A 25,844-nucleotide genomic window follows, 5' to 3' on the forward strand; every position below is an offset into this window, starting at 1 on the left:
AGTTGGACGCGTCTGTCGAGATGACCTTCCGATAAGAGATGGTTCCCATCATTACTCCATGCTGGTACCAATCGGCCACTAACCAGGGCTGCAGAGCTGTTATGCAGGTCTGAGTCACTCTGATTTTCTGGCCGCCAGACACCCAGGCTCGGCGAGGCGCGCGAGCATTCAACCAGTGTTGGAGCGGGCGCATGCGCAGTAGGCCCAGCTGGAGCACCGCTGCAGCTGATGCCATACAGCCCAACATCCTTTGAAATGTTTTCAAAGGGAGAAAGCTGCCCTTCTGGAAAGATGCGGCTAGGTGGCGAACACGGCGCGCGCGCTGTGTCGATAAACGAGCCGTCATGGTCACCGAGTCCAGTTCTATTCCTAAAAAGGAAATTGACTGGCTGGGCAGTAATGAGCTCTTGGTCCAGTTGACCGTGAGACCCAAGCTTTCCAGATGACTGAGAAGCACTGTTCTGTGAGATAGTAGTTCTGTCTCTGACTGTGCCAATATCAGCCAATCGTCCAGATAGTTCATTATGCGCAGCCCCTGACTTCTCAGGGGGGCGAGCGCCGCGTCCATGCACTTTGTAAATGTACGGGGTGCTAGGGACAGGCCGAACGGCAGGACGGTGTATTGATATGCCTGACCGTCGAAGGCGAATCTCAAAAATTGCCTGTGACGGGGTACTATCTGAATCTGAAAATAGGCATCCTTCAGATCTAGAGAAATAAACCAGTCCCTCGGGCGAACGTGCGCGAGGATTTTTCTGGTCGTAAGCATTTTGAACGGTCTTTTTACAAGCACTTTGTTCAAATATCTCAGATCTAGGATAGGTCTGAAGGCTCCGTCCTTCTTGGGTACGAGAAAATATCGGCTGTAAAAGCCTGATTCGCTCAGAGAAGGCGGCACCTTTTCTATAGCCCCTTTGCACAGCAGCTTTGCTATTTCTGCGTGAAGTAGGTGTGCTACTTCCGCATTCACTATCGTCGCGGTCCGGGCTTGAAAGCGCGGAGGACGGCGAACGAATTGAAGTGCATAGCCCTGCTTTATTGTGCTCAACACCCATTCTGAAATCCCTGGGATAGTTTCCCACGCAGCTATGTGAGCCGCCAGGGGGCGAATGGCCTCCGGGTTCTGACCGCCGCCATTTGCGGGCTTGTGAAACTGAACCGGAGCCGAGAGCGCGGCGCGCGCGCTCTCGGTTCTGGGCAATGGCCGCTCGCTGACAGCCGAGACCGGCTGACTTATGTGAGATGTCCCGATCATAAGGGATGGGGAACATACTTTTGCCACACTTTGACGCGCGAGCAGCGCTCTGGGCGGGAGAGCTCTCTGTAAGCGTGAGCGCGCGCACGCGGGCACGAGACTTACAACTGTATCTGACGCCCCGATCATAGTAGATGGGGAGCGTTTTATTAACGCCCTGTGTTTCGTGATAACACTTAAACGCACAGGCGGGACCCGGGGGAAGGTTTGTGTTAGCAAGCGTGAGCGCTCTCTGGCGGGCACGAGACTTACGTTCATAAGCTTCTTTGATCGTGTAACAGAGCGGGCAGATAGTGGGCACAGACCTGTGGACACATTTCTTACATTCAACACTCGAGCGGCTTTTCTGCGCTTTATGAGAGTGTGCTCTGTGAGTGACACGGGATTTTGAGTGCTTATGTGTAGGGGTGAACACTGGGGCGTGGGCACATTCACTACACTTAAAACACTGACGGCGTGAGCCGGACCAGACATTATACTCTTTTTGAGATTTCTCTGGGTCGCCGTGAAAACGGCGTTTGTGAGCAGGCGAGAGGGTGAATAAACCGGCTCGTTGGCTGCTAGTTGAACCCCTGCAGTAGCCTGTTCGAAGGGGACTGACAGGGAAATGAACTTTGACGGCGGTTCGGCCGCAGCGGGACACGCGCGTCTTCTCTCTCCCGCTGTTAGGAGGGCTTCGCGTGCTCAGACTTCAGCGTGAGCCTTTGCCGAGGCCCTCTGGGGGGCGGCGGTCTGCGACGGCTGTCTGAGCGCGATCTAGGGCGGCCGCCCTGACGTCGCTGCGAAGGCTGATGCTGAGGCTGTGCTGGACGCTGGGTGCTGGTTCGTACAGGAGGCTGGCTTTGTCTCTCGCGAGAGCGGCCTGTGGCGGAACTCGAGCGTCGCGGCAGGAAGAGGTTCATGGCCTGCGTGGTCTTTTGCACCATAGTGAAGCGGTCAACAATCCCGTTCACCGCTGGGCCGAAGAGACCAGAGGGGGAAAGCGGCGCGTTCAGAAAGGTGGCTCGCTCAGTTTCCCTCATATCCGCGAGCGTTAACCAGAGGTCATGGCTCGTCCGATGGCCTGGGCTGCAGCTTTGGTGGCGCGGAGAGAAAGATCCGTCGCGCTTCTCAAATCCGTAACCGCAGCTGGGTCCCGGCCCTTCTCATCCCATTCACGGAGGAGGTCGGCTTGCAGGATCTGAAGCACAGCCATCGAGTGTAGAGCAGACGCGGCCTGGCCGGAGGCGGCATAAGCGCGGCCGACCAAGGCGGAAGTGGCTCTGCAGGCTTTAGACGGGAGGGCTGACCGTGACCGCCATCTCGCGGAGGGCGGGCAAAGGTGCGCTGCGACCGCCTCTTCCACAGGGGGAATCGCTGTGTACCCTTTCTCGGCGGCGCCGTCCACTCGGGAGAGCGACGCGGAGGCCTGTGACTGAAGTCTAGCAGAAAAAGGTGAATTCCACGACTTCGTCAGCTCCGCATGAAGTTCCGGCAGGAATGGAGCCGGCCTGGTTTCTGAAACTGCGCGGCGGCGACTTTGAAGGAAGCAGCCGTCGAGCCTGTTCGGCGCGGGTTCCTTCGGCAGCGACCACTCGAGCCCGAGACGGTCGACAGCTTGCGTCAGCAGGCGCATAAGTACCGCGTCAGCTCCAGCGCGGGTACGGGCGGATTCCTGGATTGACGAGGAGGCGGAGTGAAGCGACTATTCCTCGCTGTCTGATGCCAGGATAGAGCAGCAGTCTTTTGTGGCGTGTCCCACGGACTCATCCTCCGAAGTGACGGCAGTGAGGCTCGCAAGCGGCAGCTGCGCGTCAGTGAGGAGAGGTGGGGAAGGCGAGAGCGAGGCTCGAGGGAGGTTCTCCGGCGAGCGCGTCGCTGTGGCCACAGGTTCCGGCTGTCTCAGGGAATGGCGCTTCTTTCTGCGCGGTCCCACAGGGGGCGTAGTGACTGCTGTGGTGTTGAACGCTTCGAGTCGAGCCCGCAGGGTCGACAGCGGAAGCTCCTCACAGAGCTCGCAGCCCCCGGACGCGAGGGCGAGCTCTGCGTGTTCCAGGCCCAGGCAGAGAGCGCAGATCAGGTGGCGGTCTCCGGCGCTGCGCGGGGCTTTACACGAGCCGCAGGAAGTGCGAGGCATCTTTAAAAAGACGCTCGCTGCTCTTTTAGAATGATTTGCAAAAAGGATACGTCGCCGGATAGCGTAGCTCGCACGGATGGCTGAAGGTGGCGAAGACGGCCGGCTTCCTCAGCGCTGTCCTAAGCTGGCTGTTCGCTGTTCGACGGCGGCGGTGGCTTCTCTCAAATCCAGCGATGCGAAGAGCTCGCTGAAGAGTCGAAAAATCAGAGAATTCAGCCTACAGCCCCTATTTTATACGCTAAGCCACGCCTATCTGGTGGGCTGTGACGCTATAAAGGCGCGGGCGCCCTTCATTGGGCGTGACGTCACGCCGGGCGCACTGGTAGGCTGCAGCAGTTGCCCGCAGGGCAGCCAATGAGCACGCGAGATGGCCTGCTCTAGGTCTGCTAGCTGCTGCACTGCGTTGACAAGTTATACAAAATTAAGGATAATTTTTTGGCTTCAGTATCTCGAGAAGATGAATCTTTCCCGTAGCGTAAGCTAAACTTACGCAATACGAGAGAACCTCTCGTAAGAGAACGGTTGTTCTCGAGTCTACCGTCTCTTGCAGCATGACAGCGTTATATAAACGCGGTACTTTTCAACTTTTCATTTAAAAATCTGCCGCTTTTTCCCGTTCCACTGACCTACACCTTGCGTGTTTAACAGCAAAAAAACGTTCTGTGTGAACACATCACATGCACACTCATTAAATACTTTAATATACTGGATACAGACCTAATAGCAAGTTACTAAATATGAGAACAAACTCAAGAGCAAAAATAAAAATAAAATTAGCAAAAGGTTAAACCATATTATTCATGAATGTAAATTAGACTGAACTACTTTTTTTCATGCGTAGGCCTAATATCTATACAGTACTAGCTGATTACAATAAACTCTTCATTGAATATTTTTTAACCTATTAATTCTCTATCTTGACATTTTCTTTCTGCTAAAATGTGTCTGTTCTTACATGCCATCTCTCTGTTTCTCTTTCTTTTTCTGTCTCAGGGGTCATAAGAGTTGCCTTACCTAATATGGATAGGGAGGTTAAAGAAATGTACCAGGTGGCCATACAGGCTAAAGACATGGGCGGTCAGCTTGGAGGCTTAGCTGGAACCACTACCATCAATATCACTCTATGTGATGTTAATGACAACCCACCGCGGTTTTCTAAAAGTATGTTCAAAAACAGAGATTTCTAGATGTACAGGAATCATTAGCTAGAACACCCTGAGGCTCACAGTATACTGTCACCATTTCTATATCAGCAGCAGTTTATCCCTGGGGTTTATCTTAATGTGAATTTAATCTGGTTTGCTCTGTGGAAACCTTAAACATGAGTCCATTATTTGAATTGTTTTATTCAGTTAATGGCAGTCACTGATAGCAGAGAGGGGCTTTCTTTAAAACAGGGACTGAACAGTAATGCATGACCCGAGAAGAACCTCAGATTTATAATTGGCCATGATTAAGACCTCAAGGGCTCTTGCCAAACACAAACAACTACATAGAGTTTAATATTTGCAAATGTGATTAGCATTCCAGCACTTTTCTCTCCTGAAGTGATTAGAGGATGATTATTGTTAACTGTGATGTCTAAATGCATAGAGTTATGACTATTCCTGAGTGGAGAATTTAACCACTGATAAAGTTGTTTGTGAATTTCAACAGGTATATTTCACTTGCGTGTTCTTGAATCTTCACCTGTGGGCTCATCGGTGGGAAGGGTCAAAGCTCATGATCTTGACTCTGGGAAGAATGCTGAAGTGGAATATAGCATCGTTGCTGGTGATGGGAGCTCCATGTTTGATATTTACAGCAATAAGAACACACAAGAAGGAACAGTCATACTGAAAAAGGTAGAGTATGGCTTCTTTTAGTCCTTTTCGGTCTCAGAAAAATAAGATTATGTATGTGGCTGTTTCTTACTGTTTATTTACAATACTGTTCAGAAGTTTAATTTAAAATGCAATTTTTCTCATGGTGGCAAAGCTGAATTTTCAGCAGCCATTATTTCAGTCTTCATTGTCACATGATCCTTCATAAATCATTCTAATATGCTGATTTAGCTCTCAAGAAACATCATCAGTGTTGAAAACAGATGTGTACTTAATATTTTCCGGGATTCTTTGATGGATTTACAGTTCAAAAGAACAGTAGTTATTTGAAAACGTCTCAGGTTACGTATGTAACCCTGGTTCCCTGATAGGGAACGAGACGCTGCGTTTGAGACGCGGTGGGAACGCTCTGCGTGATTACGTCGTGAAGCACGTGTAAAATCAGTCCAATGGAAGCCCGCTACGACATAGGTGACGTCATAGACCAGGAAACTATAAAGCAACCCTGAAATCAGACCGCGACAGCTTCTGAAAAACCTGAAGCAAGTCGATCAGGGCATGCAGGAAGTATGGCAGGCAAACGCAGCGTCTCGTTCCCTATCAGGGAACCAGGGTTACATACGTAACCTGAGACGTTCCCTTTCAAGGGAACTCGAGCTGCGTTTGAGACGCGGTGGGAACCCTATACCCACTACGCCATAGTGACAAATGCCCGTTCTGTGTGAGGTCCTGCGCACACTAAGAAGCAAGCAACCTCGCCCCAGGAGTGGAGAGGTCAAGGTCATAAAACCTGACAAATGTATGCGGAGAGGACCATCCTGCCGCATTACACACGTCAAGAAGGGAAACTCCCGAAATTAAGGCCATAGAGGCCGCCATACTCCGAGTAGAATGGGCCCGCACAGCCATAGGTGAAGGCTGTCCGGCCGCTTCATAAGCCAATGAAATAGCCTCGACTATCCATTTACTCATAACCTGCTTAGATGCAGGGCATCCTCTCTTGAGTGACCCAAAACAAACAAATAGTTGCTCAGACTTACGCCACAGGGCAGCTCTGTGAACGTAGGCATCTAAAGCCCGGACTGGACATAACAGGTTAAGCTGTTCCTGGTCAGGGGTATTAAAGGGTGGAGGATAGAAGGCCTGCAGCACTATTGGGCCCCCAACATTCAGTGGGACCTTAGGAATATAACCCGGCCTGTGGTAGAGAAATGCCTTACCATACCAGGTGCAAATTCCAGACATGAAGGAGCAACCGACAAAGCATGTAAATCACCAATTCTCTTGATAGATGAGATAGCAAGGAGAAATAAAGTCCTTAGAGTGAGGAACTTTTCAGAAACCTCCTCGATGGGCTCGAAGGGAGCTAAAGCCAGACCCTCGAGTACAATGGCCAAGTCCCAAGCCGGTGCTCTAGCGTGCAGTGCAGGTCTCAACCTCAATGTACCACGGAGAAAGCGAGTAATTAGAGGGTTTCTCCCAATAGAAGTACCCCCCAGAGGGGTGTGGTGGGCAGATATAGCCGGCACGTAAACCTTTAGGGTGGAAGGAGATAACCTGGCCGAGAAACGGTCTTGCAGAAAATCAAGAACTGAACCAACAGGGCAGTTAACAGGATCTAACTGACGTTCAACACACCACGTGGTGAAAAGTTTCCATTTTAGCGCATACAGCCTTCTCGTGGAAGGAGCTCTGGATTGAAGAATGGTTTCTACAACATCGGTCGAAAGACCGGTCTCCCTGAGCCTGGCCCCCTCAGAGGCCAGGCCCACAGTTTCCACAACTCCGGCCGAGGGTGAAATATCGTGCCCCCGGCCTGAGACAGGAGGTCCACCCTGATTGGGATCTCCAAGGGGGAGCCATCCAGAAGAGACACCAAGTCCGAGAACCAAACTCGGGTCGGCCAATAAGGGGCTACTAGAAGCAGACGAGCCCCTTCTCGGCGAACCCTCTCCAGAACCCCCGGAAGCAAAGATATCGGGGGAAAGAGGTACAGGTGCAGCCTCTGCCACACCTGCACCATAGCATCCAGACCGAGAGGAGCTGGGTGCGTTAGAGAGAACCACATGGGACAATGGGTTGAATCTGATGATGCGAAAAGGTCTACCTGAGCACGACCGAACTTTTCCCACAGGAACTCCACCACTTCTGGGTGAAGTCTCCACTCCTCGGGCCTCAGCCCCTGTCTCGACAGAATATCTGCTCCCACATTCTGACGCCCCGGAATATATACCGCCTTGAGCGACAGTAACTTCCCCTGGGCCCATAGGAGGATCTGATGGGCCAATTTGCAAAGGTGACGTGACCTCAGACCCCCCTGATGATTGATATAGGAGACCACCGAAGTGTTGTCTGTGCGGACCAACACGTGATGGCCTCTCAGGTCTGGCAGGAAATATTTGAGTGCTAGAAATACCGCCATCAACTCTAAACAATTTATGTGCCAGGAACATTGATGGTCCTGCCACAGACCTTGCGCCGAGCGGCCACTCATGACCGCCCCCCATCCCGTGAGGGAAGCATCCGTCGAAAGCGTGACGCGTCGACAAGGAGCCCCCAACACTGGGCCCTGGGCGAGGAACCAAGGTTTCTTCCACAAGGCCAAGGCACGAAGGCATAGCCGCGTGACCTTGATCTTGCGGAACGGATTTCCCCTCGGAGAAAACCCTTTGGTCCTGAGCCACCACTGCAGGGGTCTCATGTACAGAAGGCCAAAAGTAATAACGTTGGACGCAGCTGCCATGAGACCCAACAGTCTCTGAAACTGTTTCACAGTGAGTGACTGGCCTAGTTTCACATTCTTTGCGGCTGTGAGAATCGCAGAAATACGAGCAGGAGACAGGCGTGCCTGCATTGTGGTCGAATCCCAAATTACACCTAGAAAAGTGGTCCTCTGAGCCCGGAGGAGCACACTCTTTTTGGTGTTTAGCTGCAACCCCAAACTCTTTATGTGGGACAGAACAGCATCTCGATGCTGAACTGCCACCTGCTCTGACTGAGCTAAAATCAACCAATCGTCGATGTAATTTAATACGCGGATGCCCTGGACTCTCAACGGAGCCAGAGCTGCATCCACGCATTTTGTAAAAGTGCGGGGAGATAAACCTAGGCCAAATGGAAGAACCCGATATTGGTATGCTTCGCCCCCGAAAGCGAACCTCAGGAACCTCCTGTGATGAGGATGGATAGATACATGGAAGTACGCGTCCTTCAAGTCTATTGTGACAAACCAGTCCTCGGACTGAATCTGTGATACAATCTGTTTGAGTGTAAGCATTCTGAACTTGAGTTTCTGAACCCTGCTGTTTAACTGGCGCAGGTCTAGAATTGGACGCAGCCCTCCATCCTTCTTTGGAACAATGAAGTAACGGCTGTAAAACCCTGACTCTCTGCTGGGAGGAGAAACCCTTTCTATAGCTCCCTTTCGAAGAAGTGTCAGTACTTCTTGCTCCATTCCCAGAGCCTGCTGTGAGTCCACCACCGTGGGGAGGACTCCTTGAAATCTGGGCGGACGAGAACCGAGCTGAATTCTGTAACCCTTTTCTATTATGTGCAGGACCCATAGAGAAATATTTGGCAGAAGTTTCCACGCTGCCAGAAATTCTGATAAGGGAACCAGTCTCTCGAGACTGGCCTCTGGATTTGATTGAACAACCATTTCGGTGCCCTGAAGCGGCGAACCGGCAGGGAACAACCGAACTGACCATTCTACAACCCTCCTCAGAGGATTGCACGGGGACGCTGACACCTCGGCGCCCTGAAGCGGCGAACCGGCAGGGAACAACCGAACTGGCAGCGCTGCGACCCTCCTCAGAGAGTCGCACCCCAGAGGGCGCCGTTAGGAGAAACGATTTCTCAAAACCGTCCCTCTTTTTTTTTTTTTTTTCATTCGACAGGACTTCTTGTCTAAGCTTTATTAGAGATGACGACAGTCCTCAGATCTTGCCTACCTCTAACTAGCTTAGTTCCTACAACCCTCCTCGGAGGATCCTAGGAAAAAGCAGGCACCTCGGCACCCTGAAACGGCGAACCGGCAGGGAGACCGAACTGACTGCTCTACGACCCTCCTCGGAGGATCGTATGGGGACGCTGACACCTCGGTGCCCTGAACGGCGAACTGGCAGGGAACAACCGAACTGGCAGTGCTGCGACCCTCCTCAGAGAGTCGCACCCCAGAGGGCGCCGAGGAGAAACGATTTCTCAAAACCGTCCCTACCCCAGAGGGGACCACCCTTAGAAGCCTGATAGCCTCGGCATCAGGTCTTCTTCTTTGTACTCTATGCCAGTTTCAGGAACATAGATTGGTGTGGGAGAAACCTCTGGAACGCCGCTGAAAGGTTTAGTTTTCTTGAAAGCGGAGCGTCCAGAAGAACAGACATTTTCATCTTTCTTTTTCTTTATTTTTATATCAGAAAAACGTATACATATAAACATATATATATATATATATATATATATATATATATATATATTCTCGAATAGAGTCAATGCTGACATCCTCACATTCATCTATGTCCTTAAATACTTTACCCACCAGTACTGCCTAATAAAATGTATTTATTATTAAAGATGGCTGGTGGGTAACGTCGGGGTTAAAAATGATGACGCCGACTCGGGAGAGAGAAAGCTCGCAAGCGTCTCTATAATCCAAGGCACTGTCATACCATGATACTTAATACCCATAACATTACTCTAGTTAGACGTTTGGGTATTAAACACATAAAATAGAAACCGGTTTATTCCACGATCTCGACACCTCAGTGTGGAGATAGGGAAAAACTAGTAGTCCCCGACGAGGAGGCTGAGATACAGAGTTTTCCTGTTTTTTTAGATATATTTCATCTAATAAACTCTTTTTATTTCCACTCTCATAATGTTCAGCTGTCCAGTAAATATTTAACTAGCAACAGCATTAGAAAAGCCTCCTTTTAAAAGCTCCTCTTTATTCAACAGAGTTATGAGCTGCCTATTTATTGAAAAATCAAACATCTGCCTTTTTCTTAATATTTTTATTTGTTTTGTTCACTTTTTCTTAACAAAACACAAACGATACCAATTCCTCAGAACTGGATATCGCAGCACACTGGATCTGCAGGTGAAAGCTGAGATAGGGCGGGGCCCGTCCCAACCCACGCTGTCAGATCCGATTTCGAACCCCAAAATGCGAATCGCCGCCGTGTCTAGGCACCAGCGGGACCCGCGCGGGGAGCGCAAACCGTACCGTCCTCCTCAAAGAACGATCGGCGAGAGCGGAGCGTCTTCATAGATAGACTCATACAATGCTCACAATCAGCCCCCTCGAGGACTGACTGAGCATGCTCCACTCCCAAACAAGCAACACAAAGCTGATGTGTGTGTCCCCACCCGTATATAACGAGGGCAGGGAACAACACACCGTCTATAATCTTGCTTGCTCGCCATAATAATGATAGATATATTGGGCTTGACAGACAACAATAAATAGACAAGGACAGATATACAGAGAGCGCTTGCTGAAGGTGCAGAAGCTGTCGCGGTCTGATTTCAGGGTTGCTTTATAGTTTCCTGGTCTATGACGTCACCTATGTCGTAGCGGGCTTCCATTTGACTGATTTTACACGTGCTTCACGACGTAATCACGCAGAGCGTTCCCACCGCGTCTCAAACGCAGCTCGAGTTCCCTTGAAAGGGAACAATTATTTACTGTCACTTTTAATCAACTTAATGCATCCTTGCTGAATATTAATTATGAATTTCCTTAAAAATCGTACTGTCCCTTTTGAACAGTATTGTACATTTATTTATTAATAACATTTTATAACATTTATATTTATTTATTTTTCATGTATTTCAACAGAATTTTTTTCTTTCTTCTTTTGTCCGTATTTAAATATATGCTAAGATGAATGAGGATTGAGAGCTAAAGAGCAGTGCAGGTTCTGGACTTCTGGGGGCCCTAAGAAAAACGTTGTAAGGCCCTTCAATGCGAGAACCCCGTCAATAAGGGCCCTGTCAATGTGTTCATAAAAAAGAAAAACAAATGACCCCCAACGCCTTAATATGATCTTTCAGAGCAGTTTCAGTCAGTTGAAACAGTCAGTAATAATACTATATACAAATTACAAACAATAGGGCAAATACAATAGAAAAAACACAATTTAAATAAACAATTTAGCCTACTAGTAATAATAGCCTATACAGAAATTTGATAAAGTAACAAATGTAAAAATCAAAGTCTGTATAGTCTTATTTGGGCTATTCTAAATTACAAATTGATTCTTAATAAAGTTACTAAAGTTATTCAGTAAAGAGCAGTGAATTGTTGAACTCTTGTTTTCTTTTGTTGTTTGATTAACACTAAATGGCACAGACAGAAGGTATATTAGGCTGCTGTCACTTTACAACCAAATGCACAGACCTAATATACTGACAAGCATTCGATTACTTACTTACTTACCCAACTGTTTATGTTCACTTAAGACATAACTGAAAAACTTGGTGAAAACTCACAGAGACAGTCTTTTTGACATTTTTGAGTGCATTTGTCCATTTAAGTGCACATCTGAAGCCCAAAGTAGCCTATTGTCTGTGTTTCGATACATCTCTGATCGCACGGACAGGAAGTCGCCGGGGAAGCAGCATTTCTTTCACAGCTCAATATGCTTTTATCTTTTTGTTGTTGCTGTTTATTTGTTTTTCCTTGTTTTTTGTTACATGATTTGACTGATATGGATGTTATGCAAGGGGCGACAGTACACCACTTTAAAGGAAAGGAAAGGAATGCGGAATCAGTTGAAAGCCAAAATCAAAACGTCCCGGGTTACGTATGTAACCCTAGTTCCCCGAAGGGACGGACGCTGCGTGTAATCGCAGTGGGAACGCCCCCCAGCGTAGCGCGTCTGAAGCATGAATGAAATCAGTCAATGGAGCGTCACAGCGGGTGACGTCACCGACCAGGAAGCTATAAATATCCCCTGAATACACAAGCCACCAGCTTCTAATGTTACTGAAGCAAGCGATCCAAGGGGATGCCGAGAGTATGGCAGGACACGCAGCGTCCGTCCCTTCGGGGAACTAGGGTTACATACGTAACCCGGGACGTTCCCCTTCAGGGACTACCGCTGCGTGTAATCGCAGTGGGAACGCAATACCCACATCCCCATACGACCAAATCCCCGTCGTGTGTCATAAGGAGACACAAGCCGATGAGAGAACCTGAGCCCTGGAGTGGAGCTAAGGTCAAGGGAATAAAATCTGACGAAAGTGTGCGGTGAGGACCAGCCTGCCGCATCACAAACGTCCAGAAGAGTAGCTGAAAAGAAGAGCTGTAGAAGCAGCCATACTCCGGGTGGAATGAGCCCTTACAGCCAAAGGTGAAGGCTGATGGGCCGAACCGTAAGCAAGCGAGATGGCCTCGACCACCCACTTGCTCATCCTTTGCTTAGATGCTGGACACCCCTTCTTAGGTGACCCAAAACAGACAAACAATTGTTCTGATTTCCTCCACAGGGCAGCTCTGTGGACATACGCATCTAAAGCCCTAACAGGACACAGCAGATTAAGTTTCTCCTGGTCTGACGTCAAAAAAGGCGGAGGACAGAAAGCCTGCAGAACTATAGGTCTAACCGAAGTGGTTGGTACCTTAGGAACATACCCTGGTCTCGGACAGAGAAAAGCTTTTACCATACCAGGAGCAAATTCCAGGCACGAGGGAGCCACCGAAAGTGCTTGAATATCTCCAATTCTTTTTAGAGACGAGATAGCAAGAAGAAGGATAGTCTTTAGTGTAAGGAACTTTTCCGAAACTTCCTCGATGGGCTCGAAAGGAGCTAGGGAGAGACCTTCCAAGACGATGGCCAGATCCCAAGCTGGTACCCTCGTGCGGACTGCAGGCCTCAGCCTCAAGGCGCCACGAAGGAAGCGAGATACAAGTGGGTGTCTCCCGAGAGAACCTCCACTCGAAGGGTCGTGGTAAGCAGCCAAGGCCGCCACATACACCTTCAGTGTGGAGTGAGATAACCCTGTGGAGAGCCGGTCCTGCAGGAAATCAAGCACTGTACCAACTGGGCAGTTAACTGGGTCCTGCTGGCGCTCTCCACACCAAGAGGTGAAAAGTTTCCACCTCGCGGCATATAACTTCCTTGTGGCGGGAGCTCTGGATTGGAGGATGGTCTCAACGACCTCAGTCGAGAGACCAGAATCTATGAGCTGGGCCCCCTCAGAGGCCAAGCCCACAGCCTCCATAGTTCTGGGCGGGGGTGAAAGATCGACCCACTCGCCTGAGAGAGTAGATCTCTCCTGATCGGTATCTCTAGGGGAGAGCCGTCGAGGAGAGACACTAGGTCCGCAAACCATACTCGGGCCGGCCAGAACGGGGCTATTAGCAGAAGACTGAGCCCGTCCCCGCGAACCCTCTCCAGAACTCCCGGGAGCAGAGCGATCGGGGGAAAAGCGTACAGACGTGACCTCGGCCACGGATGTACCATCGCGTCCAACCCCAGTGGGGCTGGCAGGCTGAGAGAGAACCACAGTGGACAATGTGTTGTCTCTCTGGAAGCAAATAGATCGAAATGTTCGATCAGCAAACGACCGAAATGTTCCCATAGGAGCTCCACCACCTCGGGGTGAAGACTCCATTCCCCGGGCCTCGGCCCCTGCCTCGACAGGATGTCTGCCCCCTGATTTAAGTACCCTGGGAGATAAATAGCTCTCAAAGAAAGAATTCTCCCCTGGGACCATAGGAGAATCTGACGTGCCAGTTTGTAAAGTGGGCGAGAACGCAGACCCCCCTGATGGTTGATATAAGAGACCACCGATGTGTTGTCTGTTCGAACAAGAACATGGTGGCCCCTTAGGTCTGGGAGGAAGTGTTTCAGAGCCTGAAACACTGCCAACATCTCTAGACAATTTATGTGCCATAGACGGTGATGGTCCCCCCACAGACCCCGAGCTGGGCGACCACTCATGATCGCCCCCCACCCCGTGAGAGAGGCATCTGTCGTTAGCATAACGCGACGACAAGGAGCTCCCAACACCGGGCCTTGGGACAGAAACCGAGGATCTTTCCACATAACCAGGGCGCGAAGACATCGTCGCGAACTCATGATCATGCGAAACGGATTTCCCCTCAGGGAGAATCCCCTGGTTCTGAGCCACCACTGTAACGGTCTCATGTGCAGGAGGCCAAAAGGTATCACGTTGGACGCAGCTGCCATGAGACCTAACAGTCTCTGGAACTGTTTTACAGTGGACGACTGGCCTAGCTTGACCTGATCTACTGCGGCGAGAATCGAAGCAACACGAGCAGGTGACAACTGTGCCTGCATCGTCGTCGAATCCCACACTACACCGAGAAAAGTGGTTCTCTGTAATGGAGAAAGAACACTCTTCTTGGCGTTGAGCCTCAACCCCAACCTCTTGATGTGAGCAAGAACGACATCTCGGTGCCGAACCGCCTGCTGTTCTGATTGAGCTAGAATTAACCAATCGTCTATATAGTTCAGAATACGAATGCCCTGCAGCCTCAGCGGGGCTATAGCTGCATCCATACACTTCGTGAACGTGCGGGGTGACAGTGCTAGGCCAAACGGAAGAACCCGATATTGGTACGCTTCGCCCCCGAAAGCGAACCTCAGGAACTTCCTGTGTTGAGGGAGGATGGATACATGGAAGTAGTCGTCCTTTAGGTCTATCGTGACAAACCAGTCCTCGGATCTGATTTGTGACACGATCTGTTTGAGAGTGAGCATCTTGAATTTGAGCTTCCCTACAGTGCGATTTAAGAGACGCAGATCTAGAATGGGACGCAGCCCTCCATCTTTTTTCGGAACGATGAAGTACCGGCTGTAGTATCCTAACTCCCTGCTGGGCGGAGGAACCCGTTCTATAGCCCCTTTGTGCAGCAGAGTTTCTACCTCCTGTTCTAATACCAGAGCCTGCTCGGGGCCCACCACCGTGGGCAGAACCCCTCTGAACCGAGGTGGACGCGTTCTGAACTGAATAGCGTACCCGTTCTTTATAATATTCAGGACCCACTGAGAAACATTGGGAAGCATTTCCCATTCCGCCAGGAACTCTACTAAGGGAACCAGCCTCTCGAGGCTGGCCTCTGGATGAACATCCCGAGTGACAGACACAGCGCCCTGTAACATACTGGCAGGAAACAGCTGGTCTGAGCACTCCACAACCCTCCTCGGAGGGGGCGAGCGTCCCTCGGGAAATCGCTCGCCGAGTCTCTCTACGCCCTGTATAGGCAGGGTTAGTAGAACAGACCCCTGAGGGCATCGAGAAAGACAGGGCGCCGTGTTTTTGAGCGGCGAACTCAAGTCTTTCCCGATGGGGAGCACCCTCAGAGTCCTGACGTTCAGCCCGTCAGGACTTTTTCGACGCGGCCTTCCTGGCGACAATGACTGACCTCAGATCAGTCCTGCCCCGAGAAGGCCGCGCCGGAGAGCGCCCCGCCTCGTCCCTCCAATTTGTCTGCGGGGGGGCACGAGACGAGACACTCCGCTTCTGCTGTGTTCTTTTAGAAGACGAACTCGACGGCTGGGACTGCCCTCGCTCAGCAGCCCCAGTGACGCGCACTTTGAGAGGGATAAACTTATGAAAAGCAGCCGCCTGTTTTTTCTCTTCCTGGAACCTCTCAGTGACAGAGTGAAGAGCGTCACCGAAGAGGCCCGCAGGCGAAACAGGAGCATTTAATAGGAGAGATTTATCTTTTTCTTTCATAGAGGTTTGACTCAACCATAAATGCCTTTCTGTGGCCACCATGGCTGCCATAGACCGGCCAACAGATTTAGCTGTTTCCCTGGTGGCCCGGAGAGTGAGATCAGCAGTCTGCCTGAGCTCATTGATCATATCTGCCGAAATTTCTCCCCCCTCACACACATCTTTGAGCAGGTCAGCCTGATAAGCCTGCATAATGGCCATTGTATGCAAACATGCAGCCGCCTGCCCAGCCGCCGAGTAAGCCTTCCCCACCAGCACAGAAGTATTTTTCAGTGGTCTAGAAGGAAGAGCCGGTGCTTTAAGCGAAGATGCCGAGGCAGGAGAGAGATAGCTCGCGAGAGTCTCCTCCGCCTTCGGCATCGTCACATATCCAGCAGACTTTGCACCAAAAATATTACCATAAGCATTGGATTGATTGGTATATATTCTGCTCGAAACCGGTCTAACCCAGGTCTTTGAAACCTCAGCATGAAGGTCTGGGAAGAATGGTAAGCACCGGCGAGAAGGCTGAGGACGTGCAGAGAGAAATCTATCATCTAGTTTGCTTTTATTTCTAGATTCTTGTTTATCAGTTGGCCATTCAATACTGAGTTTTTCAACAGCCCGAGATAACACATCCATTAAACCTTCTTCAGCAGTATAATGAAGTGAGCTAGTTTCCTCTGATGCCAAACTTTCGACATCCAGATCCTCAGAACTGGATAATCTAAGTTCCACATCATCGCGTGCCTCCACCCGGGCAGAAGTAACCGCCGCAGCGCGTGCTTCCAGAGCCGGGTGAGAGGCACTGGATCCCGCCGGAGAAAGCTGAGATAGGGCGGGGCCCGTCTCAGCGTCGCCGGTGAGATCCATCTGCGAACCCCAAGTCAAGCGCCGCCGCTCTGCCTCAACAGAAGCGGGACCCGAGCCCTGGGGAGCTCGCAACAAACCACTCTCCTCAAAGAGCGATCGCCGCGAGCGCAGAGTTCTCAAAGGAAAACGCTTGCAATGCTCACAATCGACTCCCTCGAGAGCCGACTGGGCATGCTGAACTCCCAAACAAACTACACATAATTCGTGAGAATCCCTACCCGTGATGTAACGTGTACAGGGGGGAACACACTTTCTATACTGCTCGCTCATTTTGGTTTTTTATATATATATATATATATAGTGAAAACTCCTGACAAAATCAGACAAACACAATCGAAAGATATCAGACACACACAGAGCGCTGCTGAAGTAACAGAAGCTGGTGGCTTGTGTATTCAGGGGATTTTTATAGCTTCCTGGTCGGTGACGTCACCCGCTGTGACGCTCCATTGACCGATTTCATTCATGCTTCAGACGCGCTACGCTGGGGGGCGTTCCCACTGCGATTACACGCAGCGGTAGTCCCTGAAGGGGAACTATCACATCCCTAGTCATTAAATCATCTTTGAGAGCAAGGGGGCCCCCTGATGGTTTGGGGGCCCTACTACGCAACTTGCACACTTTGCGTCTAGGAAGGACGGAACTGCTACTGAGGAGAAGATTGTCAAAGAATAATGACTTAAATTTCTTACTCATAATCTATTATGAGTATAATAACATAGCGCACAAATATATAGCACAGTTTCATATGTAGCTTCAGCATTATTGCCCATGAAACAGTAGCTCCTTTACCACAAAAATGAATTCAGCATTTGTATGTTTGTTTAGGCAATATCTATATTCTGGCTAAGGCCGGGTGACATCAGATGCAAATCACAATTCCATTTGTATCTCTTTTTTACAAACGTGAATTCAAGGATGATAACAATAACCCCTTGTGCTCCTTCATTCAGGGGCTTGTGTGTGTTTACCCGAGGTGAGTCATATCTTATTACTGGATGGCCATACAAAGCATCCTTTATGAATAATGCATAAAGCCATAAAAGTGTGAATACTTAACCCACACTATGCATTGCCTGCTCTTAGACTTATCAATTCATTATGTTCTCTGTGGTTGTCCTTAGGACATTGCTTTCCCATTCCTGTTTTGCCAACATGTGAAAAAAAAGAAGAAATATATTGGGGGTGCCTCTCAGGGGTTTAAAAATACATTGTTTGAGTTTCCCCAAGAAAGTGCCCAATATTTTTTAGATTTAGTGGACATGAATAAATGAGTGCACCCATGGCCATCAGAGCATCTACATCTTGATATGATGCGACAAGTAAAAATCTCCTCTGATGCACATGGCCAATCATAGATGTGCTGGCTATAAATGCTTAGCTGAAACAAATGCCTTGGTAAAGGCATGTGGATGAGGCTGGAGTGCTCTCATCCTCCAGGGAGTAGAGAGGTTACTCTTTCATTACTCAAAGCTAGTGTTGTCTGTGGACACATAATGACTAGCCACTGCTGCTATTCATCTCTCTCTGCAGCAGATGGAGAGATGCATGTGAACATAAAAGCATTTTAGGGGGGCTACGCCTTGTTTCTTAGTACATTCCATAAAATAAATATAAATATATAAATATATATATATATATATATATATATATATATATATATGATTGATTTTCTCAATGTTTCGATTTTTTGCACACTCAGATTCCAGATTTTCAAATAGTTTTATCTCGACCAAATATTGTCCTATCCTAACAAACCATACATCAATGGAAAGCTTATTTATTCATTTATTCTCAATAAATTCTCACTTATTTATTCTCAATTTCAAAAAAATGACCTATATGACTGGTTTTTGTCATCCAGGGTCACAATAAAATTTTTAATGATCCATTAATCACAATTACAGAAATATGTCCATCCATCCTCTTTCTGTAGCCTATTTGTAAAATGGCCCCATAATTCATAATTTAAAATTTCATTAACATTAAATGATAAAAGGCACAATGAAAATATGACTCCGTCCTTCATTCTGTCTTTTATCTCCACTTTTTTATTCCCCAGGCTAATGCTGCACAGGACAAAGAGACATAGTCCTTACATTGCAAAATGGGTGTGCCATATCTGGTGACCCAAAAAAAAAAAAGTCAGAAAATGGATATGTGGGATCCTCACCGTGGGGCATGGAGGAGGGTCAATGACAATGAACCCTTCTTCCCTCTGTCCTCAATAACAGACTTCCCTCTCCCTGTATTTCTCTTTGATGAGCTGTTCCATCATGCCCCTGCTCTATACAGGGACTTTTCTGAAAAGCTAAGGCTGAAAATTTGAGCTGGTTTGAGCATAAAGAGGATCTACTGAGGTAGGGTTCAAGGGATAATTGTCTCTATATTATCAACAGGATTGAAAGGTGGGCTTTGTTCTTGCAACATATGATTATCTTAAAGGTGCAGTCAGTAATTCCTTCCTCAATGAAACAATTTTACATGTACAGCAGTGTAGTTTTTAAAAATTTGTTTAAAAGGATGTACACCTATGAGATGAAGAATCTAGTCTTATCAGCAGCATAATAAAAAGTTTTATTGTAGCTACATAGAGCAGGTGGTAACATCTTTATGTTTCTTTGAAGAAACAAGTATTCAAAGTTGGAACAAATTTTGAATAGATCACAACTTGTAGTGTAGAAGTGCAATAAAAAAATCATGAATAAATGTCAATTAGTAGGGGAATTCATTAAAGTTTTTGAATGTCTATTGTATTGAATAACAAAACAACTCTATGAACTAGCATCTGATTAGCATACTCTTTTGGGTGGAAATTATCCAAAATATAGAAACGGGTCTTTGTGTTATTTCTCCGAGGAACAGCCAGAAGACTCTGAAACAACTAACAGTGGCAGCTAAAGGTGTCCAATGTAATTTGCCTGTTACAAAGGCATAAAAGAACACAACGACCAGAAACAGGACAAGTTTATACTAAAATGAATGGTTTTGTAATATAGGCCAGACTGAAACAACTATGGTACTGATGTATTGTTTATCAGGTCAGAATTTGTGAGCTAAATTTTAATGCTACATTCTTTAACTGTGACCAAAAGTTGCTATAGAGGATTCTGTGTGCTTCTGATTGGCCAGCTGGGCCTCTGTCCTGTCATGTCTGAGGTAGTCTTTCAGCATGGTCAGCACTATGGTTAGCTCAGCCTGCAGACAGCGAGGCAGACGCGTATCTCAACACTAGCTTGAAATGAGAATGGCAGACATAATTGTTGCGTGCTGTCACCAATGACAAGACCTCCTGCAGAACAGCAGTGTGGTTTAGACATGAAGCTGATGCTTTTTGAGTAGCACTGAGGTCTTTGAAAAATCCTTGGCTGACAATGACAACAGTAAGTTGTCTTTAATGTTTTTTTTTTTTAATAAAAATGTCTCTTTTAACATTGTTGAGGAATGATTTACCCTGAGCTGTTCTGGAAGACTTATGTGTATTGTTTTTGGCTTTCAACTGACTAGTACAAATTGTTCTTTATACACTCATTAACCAACCCAAGTGCACTAAAAGTTTCTCTTTTCAGATCAACACACTGCACTCTGGTCTGGAATGGTTTATACAGAGGCGTACTGAAAATGAATTATTACTTTTTTTTTACAAATCTAAAATCTGTTGATGTAGATGTTGAATATCTATTGTTTTTAGTGATTTCAAAAAATGTAGACAAAGAATTGCTTCTGTTGCTAATACATATACTTTCATGAGCAAAACAAGAACTATTCAGATTAAATAGTGTTTTTTTTTCAATATATATATATACACCGAAAGGCATGACCAAATATTCGTAGTGCCCACTAGTGGTGGGAAACCCCATAATAATAATAATAACAATAATAAATTTTATTTATAACGCACTTTACATAAATTCAATGACCTCAAAGTGCTACAATGCAGAACAGAATAAAAACAGAAACATTACAATAATACTATTAGCCATAAAAGGCTTTTCTAAAAAGATGGGTTTTAAGGCCTTTTTTTAAAAGAGTCCACAGACATTGGGGCCCTTAGATGGACAGGGAGAGCATTCCAGAGACTGGGAGCAACTGAACAGAAGGCGCGGTCACCCATTGTACGAAGCCTTGTCCTCAAAGGCTGGAGGAGGTTGGCCTGTCCAGAGCGGAGATGACGTGATGAGGAAAGAGGGGTGATGAGTTGTTTGAGATATAGGGGGGCAGTGCCATGGAGGCACTAGTGAGACAGAAGGGAAACTTTGAACTCAATCCTGTACTGGACAGGAAGCCAATGGAGCGATTTGAGGATGGGAGTAATGTGGTGATACTTCTGCACACCCATCAGGATCCTAGCCGCACAGTTCTGAATGTACTGCAGCTGCTTGATGTTCTTGCTTGGGATCCCGATGAGGAATGCGTTGCAATAGTCCAGCCTGGAGGAAACAAAGGCGTGGACAAGTTTTTCGGCATCGGGGAAAGTGAGCATTGGGCGGAGTTTTGCAATGTTCCTGAGATGAAAGAAGGAGGTTTTACAAAGATATTTAATCTGGGCCTCAAAGGTCAAGTGAGGGTCCATCCTAACACCAAGGTTTGTGACTGAGGATGAGAGGTGGATGTCATGACCAGAGAAGGTGATGCTGGTGATGGTGGATGACCGGGTCTGGTGCGGAGTGCCAACAAGAATGGCTTCCGTTTTTGAGCTGTTGAGTTGTAGAAAGTTAGCAGCCATCCACAACTTTATCTCCTCCAGGCAGGTGGAAAGTGTGGAAGGGGCTGCAGAGGGGTTTGGGTTTGTTTTGATGTAAATTTGGGTGTCATCAGCGTAGCAATGGAAAGATATTCCATGCCGGCTGATGACATGACCAAGGGGGAGCATGTACAGCGTGAAGAGGGTGGGGCCAAGGACTGATCCTTGAGGGACACCACAAGTGACAGAGTGTGTGTCCGATTTAGCAGCACCCAGGGCTACATACTCAGTTCTGTCCGTGAGATATGATGTAAACCAGGCCAGAGCAATATCAGAGAGTCCAATGGAGGAGTGGAGGCGGTGTAAAAGAATATGGTGGTCCACAGTATCAAATGCTGCGGTGAGATCGAGAAGGATGAGAAGTGATGGGGAGCCAGCATCAGCCGTCATCAGCAGGTCATTGGTGACCCTGACCAAGGCAGTTTCCGTACTGTGGCCAGAGCGAAAACCAGACTGGAACTTCTCATAAAGACTGTTTGTTATGAGATGATTGTGTAATTGAGCAGAAACTACCTTTTCCAGCACCTTTGACAGAAAAGGGTTGGAGATTGGGCGGTAGTTAGCAGGTACTTCGGGGTCAAGGCAGGGCTTTTTGAGTATTGGCTTGATGACCGCGGTTTTCAGAGACTTAGGGACATGGCCAGATCGGAGAGACTGATTGATGATTTTGGTGATCATGGGACTTATTGCAGAGGAATGACTTTTTATCAGGGCTGAGGGAAATGGGTCCAGGTCACAGGTGGAGGGCTTCATCTCCCTTAGAAGGTCTTCGATGTCATGCTGAGTGATATCCGTAAAACGGCAGAGGAGCTGTGTAGTCCCAGATTGATGGTCAGTCTTCCCGTCTTCCATACGTCTCCCTCACGAATACGGATCAGATTATAGGCGTTGCGTAAGTCCAGCTTAGTGAAATACTGGGCCTTGCGGAGTTGTTCGAGTGCCGCCGGTACGAGTGGTAGAGGGTAGCGGAACTTGACTGTGATATCATTTAATGCTCGGTAGTCAATGCAGGGTGGTAGACCACCGTCCTTTTTCTTGACAAAGAAAAATCCAGCGGCAGCAGGGGAAGTTGAGGGTCTGATGAAACCTTTGGATAGTTCCTCCTGGATGTAGTTTTTCATGGCTTCGGTTTCAGGTTGAGATAGAGGAAATATCCGTCAATTAGACGGAGAAGTATCTGGAAGGAGGTCTATGGCACAGTCAGTAGGGTGATGTTCGGGGAGCTGGGATGCCCTCTTCCTGCTAAAGGCTTCGAGGAGGTCTCTGTATACAATGGGTAAGTTAGTCTCTTCATGAGATGAGGATTCAGGCTCTGTACCTTGCAAAGGAATGTGATTCACCCTCTGTAATTGGTGACTAGAACTGATTGGATTCGAGGGCTCACTTTTCCTCTCTTGAAGCGGGATGCGAGTCACAGGAGTCAGGCAGCGGTTCTGGCATAAAGAATCTCAATGTATGATTTGACCCTCCTTCCAGGAAATATGTGGATTATGAGTGTATAACCAGGGATGCCCCAATATAATGGGATGATGGGGTCATTGAATGACATAAAAACTGATGATCTCTGTGTGCAATGGGCCAACGTGAAGTTTAATCTCTTCGGTGGTGTCCTGAATCCTTCCCTCTCCGAGGGGTCGGCCGTCTAACGCCTCCACTGCCAAGGAGGAAAGACAAGGTGTTAGATTGAGTCTGCATTGTTCAGCAAATGTACGGGATATAAAGTTCCCGGCAGCTCCGGAGTCAATGAGAGCTGTGGTTCTGAACTTCTTTCCTCTTATCGTGATAATTACTGACAATTTGAAACTAGATGGATTTATGGGAATTTTAATACGTGGACTCACCGAAAGGGACTGGCAGATGGACGGGTTGGGCATGCAAATTTCATGTGTCCTGCTTGACCACAATACATGCACAATCTGTGTTGTCTACGGCGCTCTCTTTCCTCTGGTGTGATGTGAGAAAAACCAATCTGCATGGGTTCATGTTCAGTGGGTGTTTCGTGATGATATCGCTGCAGGGGTCGAACTGATCGTCGTGAGCGGATTAGATTATCCACCTGAATGGCTAGATCGATGTATTCCGTCATAGTTCTCCCTTCATCACGGCAGGTTAATTCAGACTGGAGTTCCATAGTGAGACCTTTGCGAAAGAGAGTTTTCGAAGTGCTTTCGACCCAATCAGTTTGTGCTGCGAGCGTGCGGAAAGCTAGAGCATATTCAGCTGCAGTTTTACTCCCTTGAGTGAGAGATAATAGTTGTTCCCCGGCGTCTCCACTCTCAGTAGAATGATCAAAAACATGACGGAATTGTTGCATAAATTCATTAAATGAAGCGAAGGAAGACCCATCAGTTCTCCAGACAGCCGTAGCCCATTCAGCCGTCGCCCCGTGAGCAGTGAACAAACGAAAGCAATCCGGCTTGCGTTGGTGGTGTATAATGACGGTTGCTGATCCACAAAGAGAGTACATTGAAGCAGAAATCCTTTGCATTTCGTGGGGTTTCCATCAAATTTCTCATGGAAAGCCAGCCGTGGGTTTACTGAGGAAGTGGCGGCCGATGGGGGACTTCCTGAGGGAGGACTGGCAGGTGCAACGGGAGGATTAGTGATTGCAGTTTGTAGGTCTTGCAGACCTTGAACCAGTTTCGAGGTGAGTGAAGTCAAATGACTAAGTTGTTGGTGATGTAGATCCAGACGAGATGCTTGAGAGGTGAGTACGGTGGATATCTGCCGAACAGCTGTTGGATCAGTTGTCGGCGAAGTGTTCAGTAACGAGTCTGGAGACTGAGTAGAATCCATTTGCAACTTTATTGAAGAAACGTCAAACAGGCAGGGGTCAGGGAACAGCAAAACAGGGAATTCAGAGAGCAAGCACAGAGAGTAGTCAGGTAACAGGCAGAAGATCAGGGCAGGCAGCAATAAACAATAATCCAGGGCAATCCAAATCAAGACAGGCAGCAAACAGGCAGTAGTGAGATAACAATCCGAGGTCAGCAAACAGAACAGCAAGACAGGGAAAAACGCTCAGTGATTACAGGCCAGATGTAAATAGCAGATGTTGTCCATTTTGTTGATAGTTTTCAGGGAGCTGTGAAAAGATCGAAATTGGACAAAGGTTACAAATTCTTGACGTCTGCTTACATAAAAAAAAGTTCCATTCATTTAAATGGCATGACACTTAAAGGAGCCGTATGTAAGATTGTGGCCAAAACTGGTACTGCAATCACTTTAAAATTACTGTAGAGCGGTGTATCCCCTCCCCCTCCTCCCTGACTTGAGGTTGCCAGATAGGCTGCAGGATCCGGCAGGAACGTAGGCTGCTGCAAGAAGCTTTTTCTGTTAATAATGTTTATGCTTCAAATGAGAGATGTTTTGCAAAGTTATTATATATCGCAAAAATGTACTAATATAATCTAATATAAACTAATATAAACTAAAATATAATCGTAAAGATGTACGCTCGTATGTCACAGTACATTGTTAGAACAGTAGCTGTTAGTCTAACTTGTAACGGTAGGTATCTGTCATTAACGTAAGTACAAGCACAAGCCTCTATCACTGTGTGTTACTGATATCAAAGATACAGCTATTAATTTAGCTGACGCTATAAGTGAAAGCGACCAGCTGTATTTTTTTAACTTACCCTGCAGTACACATCCATAACGCTAAAATATGTGATGTGAAAGATTACATGTCATTCTATTATTTTTGGCTGTAGAACTTGCATGATAAACAATAATGGGCGTGCTAATGTTGTTTTCCTCAGCGTCTCAGCATAATGACAGAGAAACGGGCTCTGATAATGCATTGCTAATGTTAGCATTGACGACTCGCTGTTTTTATTACCCAAACAATTCCTTACCTTTTCAATTCGATGACCCACCTCCTCCATATGAGCTAACGTAACGTTACTTTGCACGAACATGCATAACTTTGTTTGACTGTCATGAATATTTGAAATGTCCATTTACATCAAGTACAGGTTAGCCAAACATAGATTAATATTACCTGTCCAGAAATTCTTCTCTGTTTTAAGCCGTCTCCATCCTTCAAAGGCATCTCCAATACAGATCCTTGTTTTATTTCGGACTTTGTCGCAAATTATTTCGGATCCATAACAAGTTTTTTTTTGGTTTCGCAACGTTAGACATTTTTTTTATCCGATTCTGACACGTTTGTAGCTCCAGCTGTCGTAACTAGAGCAGAGCAGGCAACCCGGATGCCGCAACACTACTGACTTTGTGATTGGTAGATAGGTGGAGGGTGGCGCATCAGACCAAAATACAACATGACCACATCAACATCAGTTGAGGGCTGCAACTTCACTTTTTAGATGACAATATCCTGGCC

At 47.6% G+C, this 25,844-nt stretch overlaps 1 protein-coding gene across 1 annotated transcript in view; it reads left to right on the plus strand.

Annotated features, from left to right (window-relative positions):
• cdh12a (cadherin 12a) overlaps window positions 1-25,844 on the plus strand; it is an 83,919-nt gene that overhangs the window by 33,549 nt on the left and 24,526 nt on the right. The window contains exons 5-6 of the mRNA XM_077229254.1: window positions 4,365-4,532; window positions 5,028-5,215. Of these exons, the coding sequence (XP_077085369.1) occupies window positions 4,365-4,532; window positions 5,028-5,215 (356 nt within the window). The remainder of the gene's footprint in view (window positions 1-4,364; window positions 4,533-5,027; window positions 5,216-25,844) is intronic.

This window comes from Siphateles boraxobius, unplaced genomic scaffold (genome assembly GCF_051911475.1).
Source record: "Siphateles boraxobius isolate OS27281-9 unplaced genomic scaffold, OSU_SipBor_1 1, whole genome shotgun sequence".
Lineage (NCBI taxonomy): Eukaryota > Metazoa > Chordata > Actinopteri > Cypriniformes > Leuciscidae > Siphateles > Siphateles boraxobius.